This window comes from Cynocephalus volans, chromosome 3, assembly GCF_027409185.1.
Source record: "Cynocephalus volans isolate mCynVol1 chromosome 3, mCynVol1.pri, whole genome shotgun sequence".
NCBI classification, from domain to species: Eukaryota; Metazoa; Chordata; class Mammalia; order Dermoptera; family Cynocephalidae; genus Cynocephalus; species Cynocephalus volans.
The window spans coordinates 23,151,051-23,177,016 of NC_084462.1; the positions used below are offsets into that span (position 1 = coordinate 23,151,051).

General features: G+C 42.2%; 1 protein-coding gene across 3 annotated transcripts; it reads left to right on the top strand.

The window, feature by feature from the left end:
* The first annotated feature begins 1,426 nt into the window (after window positions 1–1,426).
* On the top strand, window positions 1,427–25,637 carry ZKSCAN5 (zinc finger with KRAB and SCAN domains 5). Of its 3 annotated transcripts, none has more exons than XM_063088347.1 (7): window positions 1,427–1,860; window positions 1,950–2,466; window positions 7,159–7,297; window positions 15,584–15,666; window positions 15,952–16,087; window positions 19,881–20,489; window positions 23,223–25,637. In XM_063088347.1, exons 2-7 carry the CDS (start codon window positions 2,053–2,055, stop codon window positions 24,335–24,337), a joined length of 2,496 nt encoding a protein of 831 aa, XP_062944417.1. In that variant the 5' UTR covers window positions 1,427–1,860; window positions 1,950–2,052; the 3' UTR covers window positions 24,338–25,637. The 3 variants fall into 3 exon arrangements, with proteins under 3 accessions (XP_062944417.1, XP_062944416.1, XP_062944418.1); XM_063088346.1 differs by having other exon boundaries at window positions 1,427–1,676; window positions 1,947–2,466; XM_063088348.1 differs by having other exon boundaries at window positions 1,427–2,466; window positions 15,955–16,087.
* The last annotated feature ends 329 nt before the right edge of the window (window positions 25,638–25,966 follow it).

The following is a 25,966-nucleotide window of genomic DNA, read 5'->3' on the forward strand; positions in this document are numbered from 1 at the left end:
AACTTTTATATACAGTAAACAACTAAGCTAATTCAATAAGAGCAGTAAAATTAAGCCATAGCCGCAAAATTCTATACTACACCTCCCCCTATCGATTCTTCTATTTTTGTTTTTAAATACCAACTCGCTAACACACAAAATACATACAACGCAGACATTCACCAGAGGTTTAGTCCTAGATAAAAATCTACCTACAATGCATGATTTTAGGCCCCCTGAAAAGAGACCTTTAACTTCTAAGTACCTTCTCATCTGTTTGCAGATGCTGCAATTCCACAGCAGTGTGTTCCACCGCGCTGGTAAATGAATGTCGATAGTTACAGCTTTGTAAACGACGAAGGGCTTGGAAAACTGTGAGGCACGATACAAAAATGAGAAATTCTTAAGGATGGAACCTCCTTGGCTGGGGAAGTCCCGCGTAAAGAACGCCCCTGTCTCGTGGGGATGCTGGCCGTCTCCCCCACCTGCCTCGGCAAGGAGGCCCGCGGCATCCCCCATGCACTGCCTTCCCGCCCAGCACCCGTGGACACACCTCCCTGCCCTGCGGCCTTCTGATAGGCCCGCGAGACCGAGGCTGCAAAGAGAGCCGCCGCCCTATTGGCTAGCTGGCGTGGCCCGCGCGGGGCTTCCTGGGAGATGTAGTTCTGAACGCCGCAGACTCCAGCTACTCGCGGGTCAGACGTCGGAGGCTTCGGCCCCGTGGGCTGACTGCGGTGGTAAGAAGGTGTGTGTGTTTGGAGAGGTTGATGGGAGGAGAGGCGAGGATTGGTACGAAAAATACTGAAGAGTCCAAAATTAAAATCAGCTAGGGTTGCCGGCTCGCAGAAAGGTATGGACCTACTTCGAATTGGGGAACAGAGCTTTTGGAATGGGGGGAGGCGCGAGTTCCACGGCCCAATCAGACGCCAGCAACTGTTGCCCGCCCTTGAGGCTCCGCCCCCGTTCCTCACTAAGGAAAGGGGAGGAGCTCGGACTCTTTAAATGGCATTGGGTGTTGGGTGAGGGAGAGGATGGCTACGTCTTCTTTCCCGCTCTAATGACGCTGTACCTGCGGCTTCGGGGTCCTGGGAACAGCCGGATTATGGAGGTGGACAGGGACCCTGGCCTGCGCCCCAGCTCCCCGCCGATTGGTCCGCAGCCCGAGGGGGCGGGGCCCGGCGCAGGCAGCTCCCGCCTGCGGCGAGGCGAGGACCTCCGGGATTCCTAGAGAGGACTCGGAAGTGCTCTCGTGGGTGGGATTATGGCTCAACCCCGTTGGACAGGGAAAACCCGGACTTGCTTACTTCCGGCAGGGAGGTGTTGGGAAGTGTCTGCCTCGGTTTTCTCTTCGTTTTTAAGAACCCCCATCTCCCTAGCCTTCTCTGCGGGGAGCTTGATCTTCCAGGAGAGCTCCCCGGGACTGGGGCCTTGAGGGGAGGGTTTGGGCTTTGTATCCGGACGGGGGTCCCTAACCTTGACCGGGCCGGTTTCCTGACTCGGGGTCAGGGGCGATTCCGGGGAATCCTGGTCCAAATCTGTACCTATAACGCTCCTTGTCTTCGGGACTGATGAAGTCTCCCGTTGATCTGTCAAGCTGTGTGGCTTGAAGGGCAGGACCAGTTTCGACTGTTGTAACGTTTTTCACCCCTATTCTGACTTACGGTAGAGAGAAGGAGAGGCTGCGTCCGGACTAGTTAGTAAGTCTTCTTTCATTTTTTATATGAAACGTGAAATTCTTCACCTCTTAAAGTGTGCTTTAGGTTGGGCCTGATGTTAGATTTCCATGGCTCTCCATTGCATTTTTTAAATGTTTGAGATATTTTCTATTAGTAATCATTTTATAGGTGGAGCGATGGCTACCTTGTAGTCCATGGTTTTTAAGTAAGTTATTGTATTGAGTAGTCTTCTTTAGTATAGATGACCTCTTTGCCATCTCTCTTTGCTAATAATGATTCCCAATGTATTAGTAGGTTGTACACTACTGAAAGCATCCTTCAGAAGTTCTTAAAGAGCAGAAAACAAATTGGGTTAGTGAAACACAGCCCGCCTCGAGAGACTTCTCCCTGAGCTGGAATGATAATGACAGAATCCCGGGAAGTTATAGACTTAGACCCTCCAGCTGATACTTCACAGGGGCAGGAAGACCTTCTAATAGTGAAGGTAGAAGAAGAAGACTGCACGTGGATGCAGGAGTACAATCCGCCAACGTTTGAGACTTTTTACCAGCGCTTCAGGCACTTCCAGTACCATGAGGCTTCAGGACCCCGGGAGGCTCTCAGCCAACTTCGGGTGCTCTGCTGTGAGTGGCTGCGGCCAGAGCTGCACACCAAGGAGCAGATCTTGGAGCTGCTGGTGTTGGAGCAATTCCTAACCATATTGCCTGAAGAGTTGCAGGCCTGGGTGAGAGAACGTCACCCAGAAAGCGGAGAAGAGGCGGTGGCTGTGATAGAAAATATACAGAGAGAACTTGAGGAACGCAGACAACAGGTAAGTCAAAGAGGAGATCTTTGAGCAATGAGGAAGGAGAGGAGAGAGTTAAGGAGCTGCTGAGCAGGGGTGAGATTCTTAGCCCTCTGGTGCTTCATTCATATTCTTTTGTTCTCCTGGGATTAGGTACACTATGAAGATTTCCTGCCGCTCCTGCAAAGAGAAGCAATATCCAGTGTGTTAACCTGTAGAAGATAATCTGCGATTTTATTTATTTTTAAAATTACTATATTTATTTTTTGAGTGACATAATACAAAATTCAAAAAGGTACACAAAGTTGTAATGAAAAGTAAGTTTTCCTCCATCCCTAATTTCCCAGCTTCCTGGTTCTCCTCACCAGGAGAATCATGTTACATAATACCTGTGCATCCGTCCAGAGATATACAGTATTCTGAATCTATAAGCATATACATATATGACATGTGAAAAAAAAACACAAATGTTTTTAAGTCACTGTGCACTTCTGCCTCTTGCTTTTTTCTTGTAATATATCTTGGTTCGTTCTATGTCAGTGCAAATAGAGCTGCCTCACTCTTTGAAACTGCGTTACATTCCATTGTATGGATGTGCTATAGTTTACTTAACTCTTATTGAAGGAGTTTAAGTTGTTCCGTTTATGTTGTTCCTTTAGATTGTTTCTAAATTTTTACTGTGACAAATTTTGCTGCAATGAATAGCCCTTATATATATCATTAATTGTAGAACAAATATATAGCAGTCAGATTGTTGGCTCAGAGGTACATTTGTAGTTTAGAAAAATTTTTTCTTTTACTTTGGCGGAAGGACTGTAAAGGGATCCAAACCCTTGACCTTGGTGTTATCAGCACCATGGTCTAACCAAGTGAGCTAACTGGCCAGTTCAACATTTGTAATTTTGATAGCTGTTGATAGATTGCCCCCGTAGAGGTTATGCCAGTTTATATTCCCACCAGCAGTGTATGAGAGAACTTTTTTACCTACTGCCTGATAACAGTGTTATCAAACTTTTAGATTATTGCCAACTTGAAAAATGCAATATTTCATTTTTGTGCAATTTTAACTTGCTTTTCTCTTGTGAATGTGACCTCAGTACATACTTTTAAGGGCTATTTGTACACCTTTCTTTTGCTAATTATCTGTTTATATTCCTGATCTGTATTCCTTGCCTATTAGAAACAGTAAGAAATGTGTCTGTCACTTTAGAGTTAGTTACAAGTGTTATTTTTCCAGTTTGTTATTTGTCTTTGCTTATGGAGATTTTTGTTTTGCAAGTTTTTAAGCTTTTATGCAATAAGTTTATTGCTTTTATGGTTTCTAGGGGTTTTTTTGCCATTCTTAGAAAGGCCTTCTTCACTACATGTTATGAAAACATGTTGTCATAGTTTCTTCCCCACTTTTTTTACACTTTTAAATGATTGCTTTATCTGGAATTTATTTGGTATAGGGCGTTTGGTGTGGTTACAACCTAATTTCTTTTTCAGATCCCTATCTTGTTGTCCCAGCAACTTTTATAGTAATCCTTTTTTTCCCTCACTGATTAAAATGCCACCTTTATCACATATAAGATTTCTGCATGTATTTAGGCCCATTTCTGGTCTTTCCATTTTATTGATCTTACTGTCTGTTCCTGTATCAGTATTTTAATTACCTGAGCTCTGTAAAATGTTTTGGTATCTGGTAGGGCCATTCTTACTCCCTCCAGTTTCTTTTCAGTATTTTCTTTTCCCCTTATGAACTGTAGACTTACTTATTTAGTTTTCACCATTCCAAAAATCCTGTTGGTATTATTGTTGGGATTGCAGTAAATCATGTTACCAACAACAGGCTTGGCTTGCCCTTTCACGTTAAACAAATGACCTGTAAGTCCAAAAGTTGGCGCAAGGATTCGAAGCTTTATTCAGATAACCGGCATCTGGGAGATGATCAGGCTAAAATTATCCCACCTGCTGATGCCTGTTCTGGGGTTTATAAAAGGGAAGAGGTGGGAAGGTGACATAAGAGTTTTGTCCTGCAGGCAAAGGGGGAGGCTGATCATGGGATCAGCACAGGGTCTGAGTCAGATGTCACGGTCCCATGATGGACTGGGTGCTTTGGCATCATGGAGTCTGCAGTTGGCGACTGGTCAGCTTCAAACCTTTGATGTTATCTCAGGGTTGGAGTCCTTATCTCCAGGGAGAGCTGAAAGACAATAACCTCAGTCAAGCATCACTGGAACATAAAAATACCTGACATGTACTTCTAACTAATGTGGATGTAATTTTCCTTTAAGCAAGAAGGGGAGTTAATAATCAGCTAGGGTGCTTTGCCTTCCTCTCGCATTTCCTCTGTTTGCAGTTGATTAGGAAAGGTCAGGAAAACAACAAAACTTAGTTTCGATTCTTAATTTTAGGTGTCCATCATCTAAAGTAAATCAACATGAGAGGCTGTAATGGGTGGTAAACAGAAATAAACTTTTGAGAAGGATCCTTTTGGGGCCTGATTTCATCCCCAGGCAGTTTCAGCCATGTGGTCAGTTTCTCAATTCCTCTACTAACCTCAAGGAATTGATGATTATCAGTTCTTAAGTTAATGGCTAACTGCAATTTTCTGCTTGGCCTCAGTTACCCCAAAGATGGCCGTTCTCAGGCTAAGGTCCCTTTCAATCATATATTAATTTAGGGAGATTGATATCTTTATGGTGCTACGTCTTCTTGTCCTTTACTCATTTGTAACCTGACCCTCTACCTTCCTTTTGCTGCTAGGCTCATGCTTTCCTAAACTTTAATTTATTTACTTTTTTTCTATCAAAGAAACGAAAGTCTTGAGATCATGGTTCAGAAGAGTTTGAAGCTAGTTAGAGAATTTCTTCATTCTTTAGAGCCATTGCATTTAAGTGTAATGTACTGGTCTCATTGTCCTTACCCTCTGGGTGAGAGATACTTCAGCGTTCCAGAACATCCTCAGGCTCTCAGGCTGGTTTAGCACACTCCTTGATGTAGAAGGGGTGGCTCCTGAGCAGACTGTGCGGTTGTCCTGAAACACTGCCCTGCAGGTAGAAACTTTGAATCTTTCTTTTTTTTTTTTTTTTTTTTTTTGTCGTTTTTTCGTGACTGGCACTCAGCCAGTGAGTGCACTGGTCAGTCCTATATAGGATCCGAACCCGCGGCGGGAGCGTTGCCGCGCTCCCAGCGCAGCACTCTACCAAGTGCGCCACGGGCTCGGCCCAGAAACTTTGAATCTTTCTGTCACCACTGTCTTAGGGCCCAAAGTAAAGGTTCATGGTGACATCCAGTTAATCCTTTCTTTTAACCTATTCTGGGACACTAATAGACAAACTTTCCCTACTGTTCTACAGAAATAAATATTCAAAAGCATTATTTAGAACTAAAAGGATTTTTTTTTTTTTTTTAAAGATAACCAGTAAAGGGATCTTAACCCTTGACTTGGTGTTGTCAGCACCATACTCTCCCAAGTGAGCCACGGGCTGGCCCTCTAAAAGGATTTTTTAAATAGAGAATTTATGGCAGATACCATACTTTTATCTCTCATGATATATATATAGCCCATCTTTGTTAGGGACACAGAGAAAAATTTTTTGGTAGCAGTCCGGGATTTCGGCCCTGAAAAAGGGACTTTCCTCAGGGCCTCCACAACTCACTTTACTGTTCCCTCAACCTGCTTTCTGGTGTCCCCAATATTGTTCCTCAACTTTATCCAAGCAGTTTTTGTCTCTGGCAAGTGTTTTCTCAGGCTCTCTCCTTACTCCTGCCTGGTTCCTTTGTCCTCATCTCTGTGCACCTCAAGGGCTGCTTTGATTCTTCGGTGCCCTTTGTTGTACTTGGAATCATCTTAACTCTTGTTCTGAGCCAGTACACAAAGACACGGAAACTTCCATACAAAGTGCTACTTGTCACAACTGTTTTGCACTTGCCTTTTAATGTAACTCCTGCACCTTATTTTGCCAGTACTAGGACAGTTAAAAGTTTAAGTGCTTTAAAACCTAAGGGAAGTGGGAAAGGAGCATAGAGATTCTATCTCAGTGCAGGATCTTATTACCTTCCAGTATGCTAGCTAGTACCTTCTGAAAGATTCTAGAGAGAGGTGGTGGCAGAGTAATTGGAATTGTGTATACTCTAGGGTTGAGCAAGAGCCAAGGATAGAAAGGTGGAGGACTGTAGCATACTGGACATGAATAGCTCAAGTCTTAGTGTTGTTCTGTCCGAGAGTGACTTCCTGAGTGCTGTAAAGACCTTTCCAACCTCCCTCTACACCTCTCTCCTCCCTTCACTAAACTTTGCCCACACTGGCCTTCTTAAGGCTTCTTAATTGTATCAAACACAATCTTTCTGCCTGGGGCACTTCTCCCTATTGTTCTCCTAGCTGCTGCTTCTCATCCTTTAGGTGTTTACTTACGTGCCACTTCCTCAGAAAAGCCTTCCCTGGTCTCCCAGTCTAAAGTAGGTCTCATCTGTTCTGTCTCATGACACCATGTTCATCTCCTTTCTAACATGTAGCACAGTTTGTAATTATGTATTTACTTGTGTGTTGATGTGTTTAATGAAAGTCTTCTCCAACTTGAAGTAAACCATGTTTATTAAAGCAGTGTATCTGGCTCATTGGAGACACACGTTAAATACAGTATTTGACAGGAGAATGAATGCAAGTCCAATGTGACTCTACTAGATTCTTTTATTGCCTTCTCTGTAACTGTGCTCACTGGTTGTGGTTGTTAGATTGTTGCATATCCTGAGGTGCTTTCCCAGAAGATGGTACCACCTGGAGCCGTGCAGGAGTCCTTCAGTCACCAGCTCCTGGCCGTGGACTCCCAGCCTGAACAAGAGCCACAGAAGCCTCATCTTCTGGAGGAAAACGGTGAGGCTCAGTGATTCAGTGGAATAGATGTGATGAGAGAGTGTGTGCCCTGCCCTGGCTGGGTGGCATGTGGTATCTGTCAGACAGAGACTTGAGGCCGGGCAGCTTCTCTGTAACAAGCAGGGTGCAGAGGTTGGGAATGGCTTGGGACCTAGAGCTTCAAGGGTGGCTAGGAACACCGTTTTATTCAAAAGCTGTCATACAGGTGATGACAGCTTTAAGTACAAGTGCTGTTACAAGATCTACAGAAGTCTTTTACAGAAGTGTCATGGTCATCTTACAGCAGTTTTTCACCTCTGCCTCATAGATTTTGTTGTCTTAATGCTTATGTGAAAAAGGCTCTCTAGTTCCTAACTGCGTTCATTCCTGGCTGTTCAGTCATTCACCTTGAAATCTTAAGTGAAGCAGTTTTTCAATGACCTTTAGAGCACTTGTTGTCTTCCTCTCCCTCCCCCTTTCCTCCTTCCCTCCATCCCTCCATCCCTCTCTCTCAATTTTATTAACCTGTTCTAGATACATCAAGGAAGAAAAGTGAACAGCCGAGTATCATTTTTCATGATGTATGTCTGCAAGTCTATAATCCCTAATCAGAAACCCTTGGTATCACAAATATTTTAGAATTAAATATTTTGCAGATTTAGTAAGATACTGTTATGTATATACTATATGTTACACTAGCAGCAGGATTTGAGGTGACACCATAATCACACACACTAATATTTCTGCAGTGAAATGTATGCATATTTACAGTAAGTCAATTAAATAAAGAGTTTAAATCAAATCAGTTCAAGTAAGGTTTTGCTGTCAAATTAGTTCAGTACCTAGCTAAATTGGGAAAAAAACACCTTTGGTATTTAGAGTTTTTGGATTACAGGATTGTGGACAAGGGACTGTATTTCCTCTGTTTGGCTCCAGACTTTCTTCTAGGCTCCCTTTAGTGATTAGGTCTTTGCCTGGACATGCCCCACTGCCCTAATCTTTTCTGGCTTTCCTTTCACTGTGGTAAAAATAACAGCAGCAGCAGCAGCAACAGCAACTGTTACCTACATAGCATGTACAGTGTGCAGCAATTGTTCTAAGCATTTTACGTGTAAGAGCTCATTTAATCCTCTGTGTACCAGGAAAAACAGTCCTCATCATTTACCATCTGGGACCAATGGATCCTTTACGTTTTTTATATTTTTAAGTTACTTTATGAATAATTTACAGGAGAATCAAAGGATAGTGAAAAACAACTTCTTTAGAAATTATAAGAACTAAACTTCTTTGTATCTAGGACATTTTGATGAACAAGCATCGTAAAAGATAAAAGAATACCGTCACACAATACTGTCCTTTTAGCAAAATGGTCTTGTGAAATACTGCATGAAATCTTTCCAGTCACATGACTCACTGGATGAGAATGCCACATTTCCTTTTTGAAATTAGAAATATATTGTTTATAGTTGATTCTTGATTTATCATTTGAAGACTTGTTCTAAGATCTCCCTTTCACTTTCAGTTTTGTCACCATCGTTTTCATTAGAGCACTGCCGTCTTTCCATGGCATCTTCTGAGTTGCCTAGTGATAGTGAATGTGGTCCTCTCCAGATGTTCTTATCTTTTTCAATATGGGCAGCAAATGAAAAATTCTGAGTTCTTCACTATGTTTGTGAAAGCTAAATGTGAGTGTCAACAGTGGTTTTTTTCTACCTCTTGAAGAACGATGGAATGGTTTGGGTAACACATACACTATTTTGAGAATAGTGAAGAATGTTGACATTTCACTTTTCCATGATCCTAAATATTTCCTTTATTCTCCCATTCTTATTATTTTAGCCTTTTGTGAAATTGTTCAGAATAATGAATAATTATTAGTAATAGTGAAGTGATTCTTAGGAAGATAAAATAGAAAAATGTTTCAAAGTATAGGAAAAATAAGATCATACAGATCCCAAACTGTATCTTAGATTTGTAGAAGTGTCCAGTGGATCCATGTAGAATTTATAAGATAAAATGAGTTTTATTCTATTTGTAAAATAAAATGAAATAATTTCATTTTTGTTCTTCAGAAGACCTCAAAAATAATAAAAGCTGTATAATACTAATCTTAAAAAATAGTTAAAACTGCTCAGAAAAGAAATTAAAAAACTAAAATTGTGTGCAGTAGACCTTGTTGGTATACCAAGAGTTAATCCTTCCAGTAACCCAATGGAATAGGTGTTATTGTTAACTTCTTGTTAGAAATTAAGAAGCTGCGGCCTAGAGAGTTGAGTAATTTGTTCAGGGTCACAAAGCTGTTAAGTAACAGCTGAAGTTTTAAACCACACAGTTTAACTCAAACATATACTTCTACACTATGCTGGGAGATCTCGCCTTCGCTTTACTACCAGGTTCTCCCAAGCACAGACTGCCATCCTCCTCAAATCACTCATGTCCCCTCCTCTTTCAGAGTCTCATCATCCTCTTTTCTTCTGTATCTGGGTGCTTCTTGTCTTTTCTGCCCTGTTAACCAGACCCTAGCCAGTTTCTTTATTTCAACAGAATGACTGCTCACTCAGATATAGATTCATTGCTTTCTTCAAGTCCTACTTGAACTCTTTAGCCAGTCCTGTTTCAGATCTCTGTTTTTGGTTTTCGTCTCTAACCATTATCCCCTCCTTTTTGTGTCATTGCTCATTGTGGTGCAGGAATCTCAGATCCTTCTGACCCTTCCTGTGCAGGTCCTGAGTCAGATAATCGAAAGAAGATACAGGTAGCTTTATGCAAGGTAGACATACTTTGTTCTTCCAATATGAGCTTCACAGACATGCTTTATTCTCAGACACAAGCTCAGGCTCTACTCCACTGACCATGCTCTGCCCTCCGTCCATGCTCCACCGACCTTCCAGGCTCTGCTGACCAGCAGTTCAGAGCAGTTACGTTTATGCTCTTAGTACACAATAGCGGCCACAAGCCAAGCAATACATAATTATGACAGTCATGCTGAATCAGTAAATGGGCACACATGCACAGTTACACTACTTTTATGACTTGTTTCTAGTGAATGTGCTGAATCTTGCCCATTTGTAACAGCTGTAAGGCCAGAGATCCTACTAAACTTTTTCTACTTTCCTTACAGTCCACCCCTTCAGGGTCACTCGCCATACAATCTATGTGTTTGGTCTTCTGCATGTTCCCTTAGCAAGGATGAATGACCCTTGTATCCATAGGCCACAGTAACAATATAGGCTGTAGCAACATGCTACTAAAACACAAGCACTCCTTCCCAGTACAGCTAATTTACCATCATGAGAAAGAATGGTTGTAGGAACAGGTTTATGATACCACACATTATCAGCTAAGACTGTTGGATCTGTAGGTTCTACATGTAATAGTATAGGGGAACTCGTAATTGGCCACAATGGTAGTACAAATGTACCTTTTAAAACAGAGCATTTATCTGTTCCAGACCATGTTACCTTTACTTGGGGAGGCCAGGTACTTGTCACCCAAGGTGAGACTCGCAAGTCTTCTAATCCTCTTCCCCAAGGTCCAATTAGGCCTGCCCATCATACGTGGGGGGCTTCTATTCTCCAAGGCCATCCCCACTGTACTGTCTGCCTCTGCTGTAAACAGGTTGGGGCTGGTAGGAGAATATTTCCATTCTTACTGTATCCTGGTTTCAGGAGATTATCTTCAGTAGTAATGTGTAATTGAATAGGTGCTGCAGCTCTGTGCAACAGATCTTCCACCAGAGAGGGCCCGCCTTTGTGGGGTCTCTCATTTAGGATCCTGACTGTTGGCCACAACTGATGTGTCCATCTCTTCAATGATGGGGGGCTGGCAGACAGCTTTAATCCCCTTTCCAAAAGACCATACATGACCATAAGGCTGCTCAGTGCCTTCACAGTGCTTACCTGGTCTGGGGCCCCACAAGGCCATACAAACAAGACCAGTAATTCTCTGACTTTGGCAGTGGTCCCACAAGATCCACCTGCCACCATGTCAGGGGCACTCTCACACAGGATATCTGCCCATCAGGGGCACCTGTCTGCTCATCAGGAGCACATCTGTCCATCAGGGGCATTCTTGTTTATGTGGCACCCGGTGGGCCATCGACTACATGGTCTTGCAGCCAGTATGCTGCATTCTTCAATGTAGCCACAAAGCTACATCAGCTGCTGGAGTTCTCTCCAGCTACCTTATCTTAGCCAGCACATCAGCTTCATCATTGCCCAGACTGGCTAAGAGGGAGTGTCCTGTGACATGGGAAAAAGTTACTTCCTTTTCCTGTCCTAATTCCCATAACTCTTGCCACATGGCTTGCCCCCACAAGGGCCAGTGACCTACCAGCCACTGTTGATACTTCCAAGTAGAGATCCAAACGGTCAAACCCTTGAATACAGCCCAGCTGTCAGTACAGATGGTTAATGGCCCAGGCTCATTTTTTATCACCATTTATATTGTTTTTAGTTCAGCCCACTGGCTGCTTTGCCCTATACCATTCTCATACCACAAGGTATCGGTTAAGGGCTAGGACAGCAACAGCCATCCACGATGCTGAGGGGTCCCATGCTGGAGCCATCTGTGTACAAAGCCTCCTCCTGAATAGGTCCCTTCCCCTCATGGAAGGGTGTGGTCTCCACCTCCATGGGTATAGGTTGTGTCAGAGTTTCCTTCATAACCCCTACTAGTCCTAACACAGTTTGCAGTTCATTAGACAATGGACTAGTGGACATAGTTCTCTGTTCTATATGTGCTCCCCATTTAGACAGAACGGGAGTCTGAGCCACACCAGTTTTAGGAGTGGTTGTCCACGTGTGTAGCCAACCTAAGGTATGTTATCCTTACTAGGAGCTTGGCAGTTCCTGTAATAGCTTCAATGGCCATCAGGGTGGAATACACAGCTGCTAACTGTTTCTCTATCAGAGAGTAACACACTCCAACACCCTTCTAGAGCTGAGACCAGAATCCTATAGGCGTTTGGAATTGGGCTTGTCTGCCGCATACCCCATCCTGACGCTTCTTGGGTTATGTGTACATCTAATTCAGAAGGCTTACTGGGATCAGCCACTTGCAAAGCCTGCACTTGTTGTATTGCCCTCTTAGTAGCACAGTAAGCTTGTTCTACCTCTTCAGTCCAATCCCAAGGAGCTCCTTTCTTTATTAATGCATCCAGTGCCATATGTGGTACAGAAACTCTCCAATACCCCAAAAGTCCCAAATAAGCCTGTAGCTGGGCTACTGTTGTGGGCCAGGGGTATGCCTGTATCTTATCTATAATGGCTTCTGGGATGACTCGTGTGTCTTACCTGACCAAACAACTCCCAAGAATTTAATAGACAGCCCAGGTCCTTGCACTTTGGTTGTGTTCAAAGCCCACCCACATTATTCCAAATGGCCTAACAGCATTGAAGCTGCTTGGGTTAAACCTGTAAGAGAATCAGAGGTTCGTAAGACATCATCAATATCATGAAACATTGTAACTGTGCTGGGCCTAGTCCACTTGGCTAAATCCCCAGCCACCAAACCATGACAGATAATTGGGCTATGCAGATAACCTTGGAGCAACACTTGAAAAGTTCACTGTCTTCCTTCCCAGGCAAAGGCAAACTGTTCTTGGCTATCAGCTGAGAGAAAAAAGCACTTGCAAGGTCTAGTACATAATGATAAGTTTCCAGCTGAGTCTTCAGCTGATCCATCAAGTCATGAACTGAAGGCAAAGCCGCATATAAAGGAGGCACTACTTTGTTCAGTTCCCGATAGTCCACAGTCATTCTTCAAGTACCATCAGGTTTTTTCATTGGCCAAACCGGGGCATTAAAAGGACCACATGCAGGATGAATGTTGCCAAACTTTTCTAACTCCCAGAGAGAGGCACTTATGTCCACATGTCCTCCTGGCAAGCGATACTGTTTCACGTGTCCCCACAACACAGGCTTTACTGTCCAGATCCGCAGCCAGAATTCTCCAACTGTTGTTTGCAGGTGCAAACCATAAAGTACATCTGCACCCAAGATGCATTCAGCCACTGGTAACACATACACAGTACATACACAAGGGCGCAATCATCCAACGCTCAGCAGCAAAGACACAGCTTTGACTTTGATAGTCTGTCCTCCATAGCCACCAGTATTCACTGTGGCCCCCAGAGACTTACCAGGGTTGCTGTGTATCAGGCTACATTCTGTGTTGGTGTCCACCAACACTAACACACACTGCACATTTGCTATCTACCCATAGGTCCCAACAACAGTAGGAGCCAAGCAAGTAGGCATTCATTTTCTGATGCACAACAGGTCATGCAAGGAGGTGCACAAGTTCTCTCAACTCACCTTCAGAGTCGTCATCATCCTCAGCTTCAGAAGCAGGGGTGACCTGTTGCTGTACTTCAGTGTCCAGCAGGTCTGCCTTTTGTTTCAACTCTTGAAACCATGCCGCATCATGGAGTGCCTGGTCCATATGGGCTCGCAGTGCAGTGAGCAGCATCCAGTCCATCCGGCCAGCCGCGCACTGGGACTCCTCCTCTTTCACCACGGAGCCCAGCACCTTGCGAGCTTTCTCCATGCTCTTGGGGACTCGTCCACTTGGTCCCACATTTCCAATGGAGCCCGAGTCCACAGGAACGCTGCCCCAGGTACCACATGCTTGAGGACAGCCACACCTCCTCCCCCTTCCTAGGGGCTCGAGGCTCCCTTACCTGCTCATCCTGCCAGACTACACCAACTGTCGGGCAGGAATCTCGGATCCTTCTGCCCCTTCCTGTGCAGGTCTTGAGTCAGGAAATCGAAAGAAGATACTGGCAGCTTTATGCAAGGTAGACGTACTTTATTCTTCAGTTGTGAGCTTCACAGACATGTTTTATTCTCAGACAAGCTCAGGCTCTACTCCACTGACCATGCTCTGCCCTCCTTCCATGCTCCACCGACCTTCCAGGCTCTGCTGACCAGCAGTTCAGAGCAGTTACCTTTATGCTCTTAGTACACAATAGTGGCCACAAGCCAAGCATTACGTAATTACAACAATCATGCTGAATCAGTAAACGGGCACACATGCACAGTTACACTACTTTTATAACTTGTTTCTAGTGAATGTGCTGAATCTTGCCCATTTTTAACAGATGTAAGGTGAGAGATCCTGACTTAACTTTTTCTACTTTCCTTACACTCTTTATTTCCTAGTTTTGGAAATCAGCAAGCCACATACACACCTAGATCCTCAGGACTGAGGAAACCGTAGCACGTTCCAAACTGTTGGGTTAAAGGTTAATCCCAGGTAGGTCTGTCCAAGTCAGGGCACACATAAACAGTGAGATCCAGATGTGCCATGAGCCTTAGATGAAGAACAAGCAGAAGTGGCAGCAGAGGGTCAGATGGTCCTCAGCACCTACAGATGAAATTCTGGGCAATGCACATGCTATCACTCTGCCAGGAAAGCACCCCTTCTTCCCACCCCCATCCTGCTGCCCAGAGTCACTTGCTGTGGAAAGGTTTTTCTGCCACTCCTGCCTCCCCCTCTCTATTCTGTAGGTGCCCCTGCCTCTCTGTCCTCTCTGTGTTCCTACAAGAACTTGGGCAAATGTGAATTATAGTACTCTTCACACGGTGTTTTAAGTATGTCAGGCTTACCTGTCTGCCTTCCCCATTAGGCAGTAAAGTTTTTGAAGGCAAGACTTGTTTTATCTGCCTATTCCTATAACACACAGAGTAAATACACATTTCTTGACTGAATATAAACTAACCATGGAAATTCCTTGAAGGGAGAGACTGTGGACTGAGGCCTTGCTAATCCAAGTGTGGTCCAAGGAGCAGGAGCACTGGCATCACCTGGGAGCTTGTTAGAAATGCAAAATATCAGGCCTCCCCCAGACCTCCCGAGTCAGAATCTGCCGTGTACTAAGATCCCCAGGTGATCTGTTTGCACACTGAAGTTTGAGAAGCCCAGCTCTCTAAGGAATGCTTCAGCTTCATGGATGGTATGGGACTGTGGTTGTTCTTTGCAATCAGTAGATTTGATCTGGGCAGAGCAAAATCCATCCTTTATAGGGAAATGGCCCAGGAGGGATTAGCCTGTTGGAAGCAGGGAGTCTGGTTTTTTGCGGGTAGGAGGAATAATAGGAAAGTGTGAGAGGGGCCGTAATATGGAGTGTCTGGAGAACGAAGCAGAAGAATTTGGCTTCAATGTAGCAGGGGCCATTGCAGATTCATGAGCCAAAGAGGAACGTGAAGGCGATGAGAAGAAGCAGGCTAAAAAAAAAAAAAAAAAAAAAAAAAAAAAAGAAGAAGCAGGCTATTCTCACTTAAACTTCTTTTTCTCCTTTTTCAGCCCTTCCTGTTCTCCAAGTTCCTCCCCTTCCCCTGAAGGACAGCCAGGAGCTGACAGCTTCACTTCTCTCAGCTGGGTCCCAGGTGAGCTGGCGCCCCTCTGCCCTCAGTGAGGACCCATACCTTTCCTCTGACAAGTAGCTGCCTTCATCTCAAATCTTGATCAGGAGTTCTGTTTCTTTAACTCACAACCAGACCCATTTTGGGTTGGTACCTTCATTCCCTTTTGTCTTTTTCCTTTCTGCTCAATCCTTTTTTGTCCTCTTTGAGGTATAGTCACTCCCCTGTTTCCTTCCTTAATGCTCCCAGTTCTTCTCCTCACAATTTGAACACCGGGAATGAGAATTTAGTAGAGATCTCCTGTTTCAGAAGTTGGTGAAAATTGAAGATGTGGCTGATGTGGCTGTATCCTTCATCTTGGAGGAATGGGGACATTTGGACCAGTCCCAGAAGTCCCTTTATAAGGATGACAGGAAGGAGAATTATGGGAGTATTACTTCCATGGGTAAGAATTATTTCATCTGTATGCATTAGGACATTTTCATTTTGTTTTCTTGTAAAGAATATTTCTAACACACCCTGTAAAAGCATGTATGTTTTAATTGCAGTGACTTTTTTTTTCTTCTTTAGCTTATTCTGATTATTTCCATCTTAACAAGGGTATGATTGAAGACTGATAGTACTTGGGGAGACAGTTTTTGCAATCCAGCAAATGTTAACGTTTTACTGCTTTAAAATAAAAGAAAGATCTTAAAATGAATAGGTTTGGATTTCAACACATTTTTAGTAATTTTACTCTATGATAAATTGGACAATTCTTAACAGAATAATTCTGATTTATGAAAACATCTCAGACTTTGCTAAATAACTGTTTATTATAGTAGTTATTACAGTATCTCAGTGGCATTAATTCTTTTTTTCCTATCTTCTAATGCACAAATGGCTAGTTGTTTACTCTGTTACCATGCTAAGATCACTGATACTGGTTTTACAGTGTTTGCCTTGACATCTACATTTTACATGTCATATTGCTTCTCGAGTTTTGTGCCCCTATTTCTAACTCAGTTATAATCCTGAAAGCTAGTGCTCAGTTGTGCTGCCTGGAGCAATTATAAAAATCTCAGTGCTTTTGTAAACATTTTGGAGGTTATAGCTTTTAGCTTTTTTTAATTCTCTTAGAAAAACCACTATATATTAGGTATGCTGGTGGACTTCAGATGAAATACATACACAATGGTAAATTTCTTTTGAAATGCATTGTGTCAGTTTACATTGTCTAAGGGTTTTAGTTCAATTATAGGCTTTTATTTGAAAGGTATAAAGCTGACTCCTCTTTTAAATTTTTTTATTACTGTTGATATTTATTTATATTTCCTTTTCTTTGATTTATTTGTGCATGCCCTCTGTTCATTAATCTGTTGGGATCTTAGTGGTAGCCTTTTATCTCAATTAATTATTTATATAGTATAAAGTTATATTTAATGCAGTTTTTTTTTTTCACTCTCTTTTTTTCAATTTCCAGTAGCTCACTTGTCTAATTTGAGTCTGTTAGTAGCTTTATTTTTTTCAGTTACTTTACAGGTGCTTAGTGGGTTTCAGAGTTTGAGGTTCTTGGCACAGTTCTTTTCTATACCATTCTCCAAGCAGTTTTAAATTCTTATTTTCTGATTTTTTTCTCATTAACTATCTCTTTGTTACAACATCTTCACATCTTTAGTATACTCTTCTACATTAAGAACATGTCCAGTGGTTTCTGCCTCCTTAACTTCTCTTGGAGGGCCACATTAGATTATTTTCATGCCTGTGGTTTTTAATAGCATCATAGAAGGACAGAATTTTAAAAACTATCCATTAAATTTGAAATGAGATTTAAAAAAATAAATGAATCTGGAGACACCAGTTTCTAAGGAGTGATTGGGGTGTTGGAGAATGAGAGACAGCTTCTTTGGAGATTGCAAAGGAGAAGCATTTGAGAAAGCTGTCGTAGATAAGCTTTCAAGGACTTTGACTCTAAAGGGGAAGAGAGAGAGGCCTGATCACTGAAATAGTACCTGGGTTGAATGGATGGATTGATTTTGTATGTTTTTTTTCGTGGAAGAAGTTTTAATATTTAAATGCTACTGAAAAAGAACTAGTAGAGTTGAACATGGAGGCAGGGAAGAGCAGATAACTGTTGTAGGGAGGTCCCTGGAAAGCAGGAAGGCCCCGGGAGATCCAGGGGATGGGAAGGAGGAGGTATTGACCTTGGCTAGGGAGGCAGACATCTCTGCCTTGTGAGACAAGGGGAGGATGAAAGGATAGGCTGACAGGAAGTCTATAGATGAGGCTGTAGGACGTTCAAGGAGTTCTTGGCTGGAGAGCTTGGACTTTCTCTGGAATAGGAGATAGAGTTACCTGCTGAGAGAAAGCTGGTGATGGAGCAGGTGGTGGAGGGAGTAGGTGGCACAGTAGGCAGTTTGGGTGCAGTGGGGAGCTTTTGCTTTTAAAAGGTCACACATGCACATAGTAAAAAAACTTGCATAGTATAAATATTATAAATAAGTAGTATAGTATAAATAGTATAAAACTACAAATAATAGTATAAATCGATGGGTATAGTGAAAAGTAAGGCACCTACCCCTAGTGGTCAGTCCTCTGGCTTTCCTCACAGAGGCAGTGACTTCTACCAGATTCTTGATTGTATCTCTAGACATATTCTGTGTATATAAGTTCTTGAAAAACTGATAGCATACCATTCACACTGTTCCATTTTTTAATACAGTAATATATCTTCAAGATATGATGGAAACAGTTTTGATATAGCTGTTGAGAAAAATACACAGAGAAAAGAGCCAAGAGTAGAAATGTGGACTTGCTAGACAGGGCACCAGGGAGGTTGAAGCTCATGAGACTGTGAAAGCCGAGAAGAGACGGGGGAGGAGGAAAGAAGCCAGTCTGGAAGCCGACTGGTGTAACAACCTGTGTAATCACCTTCTCTGGAAAAGGACAATTGTTAATAGTTCCAAAGAGGTGCATTAGGCTAATCTGATTTTTTTCAAATTTAGTCCTGGAAAACAGACAAATAATAAAAAAAAAAAAGAAAGAAAGAAAAAAAATTTACTTCTGGAAAAAGAAAGCCATATGCTTAATTTGTCAAATGGGAGAGAATTATAATAAGAATAAAATGTGTGAACACAAATAGATTTGAATAAAAGAGAGAGAAAAATGCTGTGGTAGTTATAATTACCTGCCTAGTTAAATGAAGGAGGGAAAAACATGTAAAAAGTCCAGTTTTGTGATAGAGTTTTTTGGATTATGTTTCCACTGTTGAAATGTTTTTTAGTCAGAGTATTAAGTAAAAATAGCTATCCAATAAATTAAAATTAAAATTGTGTTCACGGTGTAAGAATTATAATTTCTGACTGTGTCAAAGAAGGATAGTAATAGTACCTACCTCTATTAAAAGGATCATTGAAAGGATTAAATATGCCATAAAATTATAAAGCACTTAGCATAGTGCCTGGCCCATCGTAAGCACTCAGCAAAATTTATCTCTTATTACCTTTATTATATAATACTGAAAACTCTTTTTTCCCCTAAAAATAATCTTATTAGGAAATTCTCAATAGTTTATGATCTCTCTAGCATTTTAAAAATAATATTCCCTATTTTTTGGTAACTACTGAAGATTTGTCTCCGCAAACCATATTAAACTTCAGTGTTTTGAGTAAAATATCTGATTATAGTCACTTAAACATCTACATGCATCAGTGACTACTGAATGTTAACCTAGCTCTTGAAAGCAGTAGGTTATCCTCTGCATTCTTCATAGAAAGAATGTCTTTTTTCCTGTAGACTAATTCATACCAGATGGAAATCCTTTGGGGACTGAAAACACTAGAAAGACCATCTTTCTTCTTCAAGCTGTAAACTCACAGGAAGAGGAAGGCAAAGACTGGGTTAGCTGTGTAACACCATATAAAATTTTATTAGGAATATGAGTATTTAATACTGCACAGATATTCAGACAGGCACTGTATGTAAGTAGCATACCAAGTGGATATCCTTTTCATTAAGTGGAATGACTGCTCTGCAGTCTCATTCCCTTGAACCATTCTTGCCAGCTCTTCTTTCTCTAACCTGCCTCAGTTTTCTGCTTGTGTATTCTTTATCCCATCCCTGTATTGCCAAGTCATTTTACAAAGTCATGCATACCTAGCACATGTTGGTTTCCCTTAATTATCCCGTATCCCTCCATCATCTTCTTTATTGTAATGCAGGGATTAGCTAAGTTCTTCATTTTCTTTTTATTATTTCAGATTATAAGTCCAGGGACAACAATATGGAGCTCATAGTAAAGCAGATTCCTGTTGAAGCTGAGTCACACTGGATGGCATCTGGAGGTACTGAAAGGAACGTTCCCCAGAGTCAAGAGTTTGCAGAAGTTAGTGACCTTAAGGGCATGGTACAAAGATGGCAGGTCAACCCCACTGTGGGGCAGTCGAGGCAGAATCCTTCGCAGAAAAGAGATCTCGGTGCTATCCCAGACATTACCCGCAAGCAGAACACAAATGGTGAACGAGGTCACAGGTGTAACGATTGCGGGAAATTTTTTCTTCAAGCCTCAAACTTTATTCAACATCGGCGAATCCACACTGGCGAAAAACCATTTCAGTGTGGCGAATGTGGGAAGAGCTACAACCAGCGTGTGCACCTCACTCAGCATCAGAGAGTGCACACGGGTGAGAAGCCCTATAAATGCCAGGTGTGCGGAAAAGCTTTCCGGGTGAGCTCCCATCTCGTGCAGCACCACAGCGTCCACAGCGGAGAGCGGCCCTACGGCTGCAGCGAGTGCGGGAAGAACTTCGGCCGGCACTCCCACCTGATCGAGCACCTGAAACGCCACTTCAGGGAGAAGTCCCAGAGATGTACGCGTGAGGTGTTTGTCTTCGGGGAATACATGGAGAAACACATTGTTTTATTAGCTTAGTACAGTAGGACAGATGGCTTGTGATACTGGGAGCAGTAGGAAGGGACAGATTAGTTTATTTCATTCTGACACTTGGATTAATTGTCAAATTAATAGGCAAAACGCTGTCCGTCCCCCCCCCGCCCCCCCCCCCCCGCAACTTCCCTTTCCCCAGAGGTACCCGCTTTCAGCTCTTGTCTGTTCCTTCTGGTAATTTCATACTTTAAAATACTACTGTTATTACTTGACTCATCAATTTTAGGCATTATTTCTTGACTCTCTGTAGTAAATGAGGATTTTGGCTCTTTTAAATGCTTCTTTCTTCCTTCTTTCTCGATTTACTTATTTCACGTATTTTATCTTAAAATGATAAAATGGTAATATAGGAAGTTTAGAGGAAAGATAGAGGGAGAAAAAAAAATTGCCTATAATTCCACCAACATAACTAAAAGAACTATTATTATTTAGTGTATTTCCTTCTATCTTTTTAATGTAAGCTGATTTTGCATAGTTATACTCACAGGGTACAGTTAAATATTAGATATAGACATTTTCCAGTTTTGTTCAGCCCTTCTGTTTGTAGTTTTTGACAATCTGCTGTTGTGTCAAAATAATTTACTCAACTGTTCTTCAGTTGTTGAACTTCTCATTTTTCCTTTTGTTCTGATAACTGTGTATGCCTGTGACTTTTTCTGTTTTTAGGATTATTCCCTCCTAATAGATTCCCAGAAGTGGAATTAGTAGATGAGAGGATAAAAATATTTTTATGGCTCTTGATACATATTACCAAGTTGCTTTTTAAAACAGTTACCCCGTGGGCTGGCTGGTTAGTTCAGTTGGTTAGACCGTGGTGCTGATAACAACAAGGTCCAGGGTTCCATCCCTGTGTCAGCCAGCTCCCAAACACAAAACAAAATAAAATAAAACAGTTGTACCCCATGAGAATATCAATTTTACTAAATTTTTGCCAGGGTTATTTAAAAACTTTTTAATAAATTGAGTAAACAGAAGAGAATTCTTTGCTGTTATTCATTTTTGTTAATTTGGTTATGAATAAGGTTGAGTAATTTTCTTGTTTACTTGTTTTTTTAATCTGTTCGGGGGACATTGAAGTTATGTTTGGGTGAGATCACCTTAAACTGCTATGAACTTAAAGGCTCTTACTAATATTATTCAGATAACTATAAGTCTGGCCAAAGTTCATTTTTAATTATGCCCTTTGATATCCACAAGCCCAGCTACTGGTGATTCACATTAATAGCCACTGCCATATCTTCCATCATGGTATAGATGTTTATGAAGTTCATAGTGTCTTTAAGGTTCTGAGTTGATCCAGTTTTATCCCATTCTACTTGGCAACTGCCTCATTTGGGAAATTCATCCGATAGTGCTCTATACTTGAAAAGCAATTGCTTTATTATTATTATTATTATTATTATTATTTTATTTGTTTTGTGTGTGTGTGCATGTGTGTGCGCGTGTGCGTGTGTGTGTGTGTGTGTGTGTGACCCGTAAGGGATTGCAACCCCTGGCTTGGTGTTGTCAGCACCATGTTCAGCCAGTGAGCCACCAGCCATCCCTATATAGGATCCGAACCTGCAGCCTTGGCGCTACCAGTGCCGCACTCTCCCAAGTGAGCCACAGGGCCGGCCCTTACTATTTTTTTTAAAAGATGACCGGTAAGGGGATCTTAACCCTTCACTTGGTGTTGTCAGCACCACGCTCTCCCAAGTGAGCCATGGGCTGGCCCTGAAAAGCAATTGCTTTAAAAGAGTACCTTTTCTCTTTTCCCTAAAATTGTTCCTATGACTAGTTTCCCAGTTAATACTCACCCACCTGCCCCCATTTTGTGGGATCAGAGGAGGAACACTCTTTGCTCATTCCGCCATATTTTTTGAGAGTCTCTAGTATGAGGTGCCCAGGATCTGGCAGATATGGTTCATGCCCTCGTGGAGCTGACGTCTGGTGGGGGTAGCAGGTGTTCTAGGTGATGAGCATGCTCAGAGGAGACGTCTGAGGTGCTCTGGGAGGGAGACCGGAGCCAGAGCATTGCCTGGGGGCGAAGAGGGCAGGGGTTGAAAGATCCCTTACCGTCTTGATGGTATTTTTTGCTGGCTTTTTTCTCTCGTTTTCCTGGCTTCTAATCAGGTATTCTCCCAACTCCATATCCCCTTCATAATCCTTTGCTTCCTATTTTTCCAGTTTTTGTCAGTTGTCACTATCCAGTTTGTATTTCTATCCTACCTCACTCTGGCTGCCTAACTCGCTGGGGTAACAAGCCCCTACACATTGCCTGCTGCCCTTTCATTTCAGAGTTACTTTCTCTCTTTCCTATATAATAAAATTTTTTTACTTGTCCCTTTTATTGCCTAAACTCACTCATTCTCACCACCCTTCTAAGTAAGCCTCTTTTTTGTCTTGTTCTTTTCACTGAATAAATACGAAAAGCTTTGTTCTTTTTATTCACATTGGTGTCAAGTACATATGGGGGTACTTCAAAAAGTTTGCAGAAAAATTGAATTACAAGATAAATTCATTCCATGAGCTTTTGGAAGACCCCTCATACATGCATCCCTCCTGTTACTCCTATTACATCATAGTTTCATCTGATTATCCTCTTTTTCCTGACAGTTTATTTTTCTTCTGCAAAAGAACTGGTGACATTTGTATTTGCTCTTTTTTTTTTTTTTAGGCAGCGACAAAAGAAGTAAGAATACAAAATTGAATGTTAAGAAGGAAATTTCAGAATTTTCAGAAGCAGACATGGAACTGTCTGGAAAAATCCAAAGAAATCTTTCTCAAGTTCAGGATTTTGAAGAAGGCTTTGAACACCAAGGAAAGGTGGATAGAAAGCAGGGGATTCCCATGAAGGAGATACTAGGACAGCCCTCTTCAAAGCGGATAAATTACAGTGAAGCCACGTATGTCCACAAAAAATCCACAGGAGAGAGACCACATAAATGTAATGAGTGTGGAAAAAGCTTCATTCAGAGTGCACATCTTATTCAACATCAACGAATCCACACTGGGGAGAAACCATTTAGGTGTGAGGAATGTGGGAAAAGCTACAACCAACGTGTGCACCTGACTCAGCATCAGCGAGTCCACACGGGTGAGAAGCCCTATACCTGTCATTTATGTGGGAAAGCCTTTAGAGTGAGGTCCCATCTTGTTCAGCATCAGAGTGTGCACAGTGGGGAGAGACCCTTCAAGTGTAACGAATGTGGAAAAGGCTTTGGGAGGCGCTCACACCTTGCTGGACACCTGCGACTCCACTCGAGAGAGAAATCCCATCAGTGTCTTGAATGTGGAGAAATATTTTTTCAATATGTTAGCCTAATTGAACATCAAGTGCTCCACATGGGTCAGAAAAGTGAAAAAAATGGCATTTGTGAGGAAGCATACAGTTGGAACTTAACAGTGATTGAGGATAAGAAGATTGAGTTACAAGAGCAGCCTTATAAGTGTGATATATGTGGAAAAGCCTTTAGTTACAGTTCAGACCTTATTCAGCATTACAGAACTCATACCGCAGAGAAAACCTATAAATGTGATATCTGTAGAGAAAATGCTGGCCAGTGTTCCCACATAAAACAACAGCAAAAAATCTATTCTAGCACGAAATCCCATCAGTGTAGTGAATGTGGAAGAGGCTTCACTCTGAAGTCACATCTCAATCAACATCAGAGAATCCACACTGGTGAGAAGCCCTTTCAGTGTAAAGAATGTGGAATGAGTTTCAGTTGGAGTTGTAGTCTCTTTAAACATCTGAGAAGCCATGAGAGGACAGATCCCATAAATACCTGAGGTGTATAGGTATTTCTATTATAAAACAACAGTTACTCAATTTTAGAGAAGCCTTCCTGAAGAGCAGCTCCTATAATGAATGTAATAACAGCTTCAAGAATTTTTCCAACTTAACCACCAAATCTACAGCTATGTTGAAAACCTTCAGTTAGAACTCAGCCTTTAGCAACACTGCAGAATCCACAATAAATAGATACCTGTTCACTTTCCCCTTTGAGAAAGCATCTTTATGCTTGGGAATTGAGACAAAAAGAGAACCTACGGATATGGTGGATGAAGGAAAGCCTTCAGATGACACTCCTTTTTCATTTGAAATTCAGACAGTTGACACCGGGAAAGCCTCATGAATGCAGTAGGAATAAGCTTTATTTGTAGTTTCTGCCTTGTTTGACAGCATATCTATTCAGGGAAGAGCGCAGTGAAAGAAAGAACTCTTTAGCATGATATATCTGTTTTGGTACCTCAGCAATGAACCTTTTCTAGAAGCGATTATCCCAACTAGGATACTCCAATCAGCGTTCTCATCTTGAGTATTAAACCCTTTGAAAAGAAATTGACTTATGGCATTTATATTTTGGCTGGCAAAGTTGCGGTTCAGAGGCAGGATGGTGTGTGTTGCTGCTGCATTACTCAGTCTTCACCTTCTCCAAGAAACACTACCTTGTTTTTGTTTTGACTCTACTAGCATCACGGTTAGCTAGTAGAAAGATGAGTTATGCTTGTAAATTCAGGAGAAGTGGTGCTGGTCAGTCACATCATAAGGCAAAGGGAAAGGGATCTTAGGGTAATAGAGAAGAGAAGACATACAAAACAGTGGACTGGTTTATATGAGGGTACTTCAAAAACTTCCTGGAAAAGTAGAATTAAAAGATAAGATACAATAAATATACATATAAAATAAAGATACAAATTTTCCTGTAAACTTTTTGAAGTACACTTGTATTACTGACAGGAATGAGGGCAGCTAAATCCATAGAAAGAACTGTACCAAATTGAATTGAGAATCTTGGTCCAAGTAGTGTGTACCAATTCCCAGGTACCCTGGGGATAGACCTCCCCTATAGGGTGATGGCAGATAGAATGAGTTTTAGTTTGCGTTGCAGCTGGAATTGAAAGCAAACAGTAGTGAGCAGTTAGATATGTGGTCGAATTAGCCTTGCCTGTGGGAAGTTGTAGGTAGGGGGTTAGAGGGGGAAAGTACATAACTTGGGTCTGTTGGCTAGAGAGGGAGAGTGCTACTGGGTTTTGCTGAGGCCCTGCTTCTGCTGCCTTACCTGGCTTACAGTAAATGCCCAATAAATATTTGGTGGTTGTGTGTGTTGTCTGCTGTGGTTCACTGTCCAGACCCCTTTACTGAGGTGGCACACCTGTCTCCTGGCTGCTAAGTCCTCACAGCTCTCCTGCCTCTCCAGAGACTGGAGAATTGCCATACTCAGGAGTCACTCCCCGTCCAAGCCCCCCAGCCAGTGACCAATCAATATGGGGTACAAAAGGCTGGTTCACTTGCCTCAAGTGGGGGAAACTATGGTGCAGTTTATGCTCCAGAACCCTCTCTGTCAGTCAGGCCAAGGCTAGGCTTTATCTGAGCCTACATCCATCCATCTCAGGTTCTTTCCCTTCTCTGTCCTG